The sequence below is a fragment of the Sinocyclocheilus anshuiensis genome, unplaced genomic scaffold (assembly GCF_001515605.1).
Source record: "Sinocyclocheilus anshuiensis isolate Anshui unplaced genomic scaffold, SAMN03320099.WGS_v1.1 scaffold446, whole genome shotgun sequence".
NCBI classification, from domain to species: domain Eukaryota; kingdom Metazoa; phylum Chordata; class Actinopteri; order Cypriniformes; family Cyprinidae; genus Sinocyclocheilus; species Sinocyclocheilus anshuiensis.
The window spans coordinates 3,363,724-3,369,997 of NW_015544247.1; the positions used below are offsets into that span (position 1 = coordinate 3,363,724).

The 6,274-nt window shown below is 35.0% G+C and overlaps 1 protein-coding gene across 4 annotated transcripts in view; it reads right to left on the minus strand.

Moving 5' to 3' along the window:
• Window positions 1-1,092: 1,092 nt before the first annotated feature.
• LOC107697765 (fibronectin type 3 and ankyrin repeat domains protein 1-like) overlaps window positions 1,093-6,274 on the minus strand; it is an 18,447-nt gene continuing 13,265 nt past the window's right edge. For 2 of the 4 annotated variants that reach the window (XM_016498616.1, XM_016498617.1), the window contains exons 2-11: window positions 4,356-4,524; window positions 4,109-4,233; window positions 3,381-3,462; window positions 3,099-3,173; window positions 2,852-2,917; window positions 2,594-2,759; window positions 1,618-1,761; window positions 1,458-1,535; window positions 1,282-1,326; window positions 1,093-1,214 (exon numbers count right to left, since the gene is read on the minus strand). In XM_016498616.1, coding sequence (XP_016354102.1) covers window positions 1,125-1,214; window positions 1,282-1,326; window positions 1,458-1,535; window positions 1,618-1,761; window positions 2,594-2,759; window positions 2,852-2,917; window positions 3,099-3,173; window positions 3,381-3,462; window positions 4,109-4,233; window positions 4,356-4,524 — 1,040 coding nt within the window. In that variant the 3' untranslated portion in view covers window positions 1,093-1,124. Of the gene's footprint in view, window positions 1,215-1,281; window positions 1,327-1,457; window positions 1,536-1,617; window positions 1,762-2,593; window positions 2,760-2,851; window positions 2,918-3,098; window positions 3,174-3,380; window positions 3,463-4,108; window positions 4,234-4,355; window positions 4,525-5,540; window positions 5,575-5,632; window positions 5,839-5,859; window positions 5,901-6,274 lie in introns of those variants that run through there. The other 2 variants (XM_016498615.1, XM_016498619.1) reach the window with 2 other exon arrangements.

Sequence of the window (6,274 nt, forward strand, 5' to 3'; positions counted from 1 at the left end):
ACTTTTATGTTAGTAAAAATGTACTTTTTGTAATGAAATAAAGAATTTAAAAAATAATTATAATAATATCAAAATTATATTTGACCCCAAATTTTTTGAATGGTTGTTTGAAAATGTGCATGCATGTGTGTGTGTATATATGTATGTATATATGTACACACACACACACACACACACTGAAGACTGGAGTAATGATGCTGAAAATTCAGCTTTACCTTTAAAAATATATTAAAACAGAAGACCTTTATTTTAAATGTTAATAATATTCCATGATATTACACATTTTTACTGTATTTTTGATCAAATAAATGCAGCCTTATAAGATACTTTCAGAAAAAATCTTACCGACCTCAAACTTCTGAATAATTTAAGTAGTCACTTTAGGCAAATAGTCATTTTTCATTACCTTTTCACAAAAGTGTTCAACATCAAGATGATGTAAAGTACACAGGATGTAGTAAATATCACTGCTGGTGTGTGTCGTCACAACTATGGCATTTTTACACAAGTGGTTCCTTCTTGCCCATAACACAGCTCTCTTTATGCACAGCTGGGCTCACTGTTATTCATAAACTTATGAGATTGTTGTTCTGCTTGGTACTTCACCCTGAGAGGGTAATTACACTTCAGTTTTTCCATATAATATTCCAGCATTGTTGCTTTGGGAGTATAACAAACCCAGCTGTCACAGTATTTCATTCAGCCAAGCCTGTGTGTGTTTCTTTATGTTCTTGTTTACCTATTCACAACAATGTATGTACATTTCACCTTTTTATATGCACTCATGTGGATGTGTTAAATGCTCACTTCTTTTGTTTTTGTTTTTTATCTGTGGTCAAAGATGATTGCTCAGTTTTTGCACTGGGTGTTGAATTCATTGTGTAACGATTTTATATTCTACAAAGTCCATTTTAATTTCTATGAATTAGGATATTAAAAGGGAAATGTGAATGCCTTCAACAAATTAAACTGGATACTGATAATGTAAGGACTTGAATGAGAACAATAAACGAGGATATTACTATCGTGAATTCAATATTTTATTTTACACTACTGAAACATAAAAGTTGTTTTTAATAACTTAAGGCTTTAATGTAGTGTAAAATATGACATTAAGATAAAGATCATTTCTTGTCTCCATAACAGAACTGTCCTGCTGATGTCAGTCGATTTGAATCTTCCAAGCTTATATTATCCAGCAAGTTTATAATGCTCTGAAACAGAAATTGTTTTTTTGTTCCAAGCTACAAAATATTAATTTGTTCATGTATAGTTGGTTACCTGTCTCCCAAATGCTTTTGCCATATCTGCTGCACCTGCTCCATACTACATTAGGGTGTAAATATAATTTTATGAGGAGTGTTGTTAGTTTTCCTGTGGCAAAAAGTTTTATTGCACTACTCGTATTGTTTAATCATTTATGAATTATGAATATCATTGTGACCATAATCTGTTACCTCATTCTTCATGTGGTGATCTGCCCCACTGTCAAGCAGAAGTTTCACCAGCTCTACATGGTTATTCAGCACAGCGACCTGAAAAATTATAACCAAAAACTCCAATTATGTCATCCATCTTGTCCTCGACAATTTTAATGGCTGTTTTGATGATAAATACCATTAGTGGTGTCTTGCCAGCTTTGTCACGGATGTTTACATCAGCTCCAGCCTGGAGGAGGATGGAGGCGACCGCAGCGTTTCCACTGATGGCTGACACACACATGAGAGGAGTCCAGAGAGACACTTTATCCATCACATCCACCTGTCAGAGTACAAGAACACATGCTTTAAGCTGACAATATAGGGTCAAGCTCACCATTTGACAAAGTAATGGGCCACAAACGGTACATCAAAAAAAAAATTTTTTAAATCTGTGAAATAGTGAAACTGAAGTTCGGTAACTTCAGATACCTGATCATATGAAATACCTTTAAAGGAATAGTTCACCCAAAAATGAAAAATTGCTTAAAATTTGTCTTTGTAATAAACAAGTCCATCATTAAGACACTTTTAACTTCAAATTGCTTCCAGCTGAAATACGAGTCCTTTATCCATAATATTGTTTTCTCCAGGGAGAAAGTCGTCTTATCTAAATCAGGAAAGAAATGTGCACGGATCAACAAGCAAAAACAGTTCTAAACAAACATGTTGGTGGATTTTGATATGAAAGGACAACAGGGTAAAGATTTTTCACTGGATGAAGCATTATTATGGACTTGTATTTTGGCCAGAACCGTCAGTTTAAAGTTAAAACGCCTTAATGACAGATTTGTTTCTTACAAACACGCAGCTTTTTGCTTCACAAGACGTTAATTGATGGACTGGAGTCGTGCGGGTTACTTGTGGATTATTGTGATGTTTTTATCAGCTGTTTGGACTCTCATTCTGACGGCAGCCATTCAAATTCAATGCAGAGGATCCATTGGTGAGCAAGTGATGCTAAATTTCTCCAAATCTGTTCCGATGTAGAAACAAACTCACCTTGGATGGCCTGTGGGGGGAGTAAATTTTCAACAAATATTCATTTTGGGTGAACTATTCTTTGAATGTTGTTTTTTTGCACACATTAAATGGTTGAAAAATTGACCTCGGACCTCACAACCATCCTGGATCATATATGTAATGACAGGCAGGTGTCCTCCATCCACAGCCCAGTGGAGCGGCGTGCAGCCGTCCGTGTCTCCGGACTGCCATGTGGAGCCGCAGTTACGCAGATACTTCACTGTGTTCAGGTGACCAGCAAAACAGGCCTGCATTAGACTGATAAAACACATGCATAGATGAAAATATATATTAGAAAACATGAATTATTCTAAAATTCAACTGCATTGAAAAAGCATATGCAGGCTTACCTGTCTTTTCCAGTGCTGTCTCTCTTGTTAATATCAGCTCCATGCTTCACTAAAATGTCCACTAAGCTACAAAACAAACAGATGCTGATCATAATTAGAAATACATGACTATATGTCAACGAATTTACTCTTTACCGCATAGCAGTAACTAAACAAAGACTAATGGTAGATTCAGTAGCTTGCTGTGAATTCATCTCTCTGTACACCAGCTTTGTGTTTAAATGAATAACATCGGAAACATGTTTACCTGGTGAAACCTTTCTGTGCTGCCACCATAAGAGGGGTGAACCCCATTTTGTCATAAACATCCACGTCGACCATTCTAGGAGAGGAATTACATGAGAGGGGTTATGAATAATGTGTGAACTGGCATTTAAGAGGATATTTCACATAAAGATTAAAATTGTGTCATCATTAATCACCCTGTACCACAGAAGAAAGAAAGTCAAACAGATTTAGAATGGCATGAGGGTGATTAATAATGACAAAGTTTTCATTTTCGGGTGAAATATTCCTTGAATTAACTCACCCTGACTGCAGAACTGTGGTCAGCTCCTCCTCATCCTCCCTGTTCACAGCCTGGTGGAGGTTCTTCCCACTGAAAGGCACTCCTGTGGACAAACCATCAAAACATTGTAAAACGTTAAACAAATGCACTACTATCCAAAGGTTTAGGGTCAGTAAGGTTTTTTAACGCTTTTCAAAAGAAGTCTCACTTAGCGAGGCTGTATTTAATTGATCAAAAATACAGTAAAAACTGTAAAATTGTGAAATATTATTACAATTTAAAATAATTATTTTTTTATTTTAAAATATAATTTATTCCTGTGATGGCAAAGAAGCTATTACTTCAGTCTTCAGTGTCATATGATCCTTCAGAAATCCTTTTAATTTGCTGATTTGCTCAAGAAACATTTCTTATTTTTATCGATGTTGAAAACAGTTGTGCTGCTTAATATTTTTCTGCAAACTATGATCATTTTTTAGGATTCTTTGATGAATATAAATTTCAAAGTACACAATTTATTAGAACTACAAATCTTTTGTAACATTATAAATGTCTTTACTGTCACTCTTGATCAATTAAATGCATCTATGCTAAACAAACTTCTGAAGTATTGTACATTTTGTGCGAATTAATTCCTAAATGTTTGTGTTTCTACCAATAACAGCAGAGAGGAGCATGAGATTTACTAGATTTAAAATAAGAAAATAAAAGACCAAGGCTTTGACTGGAGGTACAGTAAAATATCTCACGGGTGGTGAAGACAGATACCACGGGGCTGAGGCTGCACTCCACTGAGGCTCTGGTGACCCTCAGCCTAAAATTATAGGAGGTGCTGGACTCCAAGCCCTCTACAAGATGATGAGTGCTGTACCCTCTGTGATAAAACACCAAAATATTGTTATTACATGGATTGTTGCTAAAAAGCCGGTTTTGAACATGTTGTAATAACTTTAATATTCAAAGAAATGATCTTCACCATCAAAAGAGAAAACTGACATGTATACGGTGCTGTATGTGTGTGTTTTGGGGTCCATCTGCTCCACAGAGAAGCGGGTCCAGCGTTCAGGAGGGCCATTTCGAGGTTTATTCTCTTCATTCATCCAGCTCAGCTCAATACTGTGGTGAGTGACCTTCCCAATCACAAGAGTAAGCTCTGGATATTTTGCTGGAGAAATTGAGAAAATATATGGCAGATTCTCTTAATATCATGTATATCGTTTATAAAGTTGTAGGATTAATGTCAATTTTTAGATATATTTAGCTTTGCAGTAATATCCAACACAGTCATACTACTTTTTGTATGCGTGTTTTGACAATGGTTGAAACCTAAACCAATCTATGGTTAATATGCAGTTATCTGATACAGCAGCATCCATGGTATGATCTTGCTATTCAGGTGTGACTTATGGGTAAACTGTAGCCTATTGGTTTCATCTTAATAAAGGTCATGAATATCACATAACAATACACCAAGAATAACTAACCACAAAAGATTGTTCCTGGATTAGTGATTAAATTAAAAGATTACCCATTACTTTTTAATCACTGTTGCTGGAGAAAACTTTAGCCTTTTTTCTTTTCTCCTAAACAGGTCTGGACACATAACATAATTATCAAAAAATAAATACATTGATTTGTTAAATAATTAATAAAATGCAGCTCTTTATAAGGTTATAAAATATTATATATATATATATATATATATATATATATAATAGCATACTACTTGCATATTAGCATTACTAACGTTACTAGCATATGGCTGTTTATTAGTACTTATAAAGCACATATTAATGCCTAATTCTGCATGAACATATTTTTGATCCCTTAATTCTACCCCATACTAAAATTTAACAACTACCTTACTATTAATATGCAGCAAATTAGAAGTTTGAGGCAAAGTCGTAGTTTTTAGTTAATAGTCAGAATTGGTCCTCAAACTAAAGAGTGACCGAAATATAAAAAAAGGTTTTTGCTTACTGTATTACCATGCTAATCAAATATAAGCGCGGAATAAAGCAACTCTAACAGTTATATGGTAGGCATATGAAGACTACATTATTAAAACTATGTTGCAGTAGTGGTGTTGTTTTGAATAAAGTTTTTCTGAAATTTTTAAAAACCTTTCTATCAAACATTAAACAGGCTGCCTACTAGCCTTAACACAAATCAAATGTCTACCTGGGTTCATCGCTGTCTCAGTCAGTCTCCTTGTAGTGTACTGTAGAGAAATCCCCACACAGAGGATGTTAGTTTGTAGGAGTCTGCTGTGTGTTTGCCTCACTCTTCTCTCTCGCGCACATCTGACTGTGCGAGCATTAATGTTGTCATGGTGACAGCACTGGTGCTGCAGTGCGCGCGATCTTTGGACCATTTAATTGTTTCTTTTAGTTACACAAAACACGACTTTCCAAAAGGTATTAATATCAGTCTTGTTTTAACATGAGAGCGATGTATTGTTATTGAGACTGAATCCTTGTTTTACCCTGTAGTCACTCACTTTCATCAGTTTGGGCTCTATTGTGATGGGATTAAATGACCACATGACCGCTCAAAATCTCTGCCTGCGAGTCTGAGCGGTGATTCAGTGCGCTAATGACGAGACGTTCGAATCGGTTCTTTCAAATGAATCATTCAAAGAACCGGATCAAAAACGATTTAGTGATTCTTTTACGTCATCACGTGGTCCCTGGCATGTTAAATGCTTTAAAGGATTTGAAATAAATATGTTTTGTTCACAATTTCTAAAATATTTTAGAACTTGCATAACCAGAAGAAAATGTACGCATATCATCATAAAAATACCCTGATGTTTTAAGAATGTATTAGTTTAAATGACTTTTTCAGCTCTAGAAATAACTTTTATAAATAATTAAAATTTAAATAATTTTAAGTCATCTTGAGGCCCCCTGGAC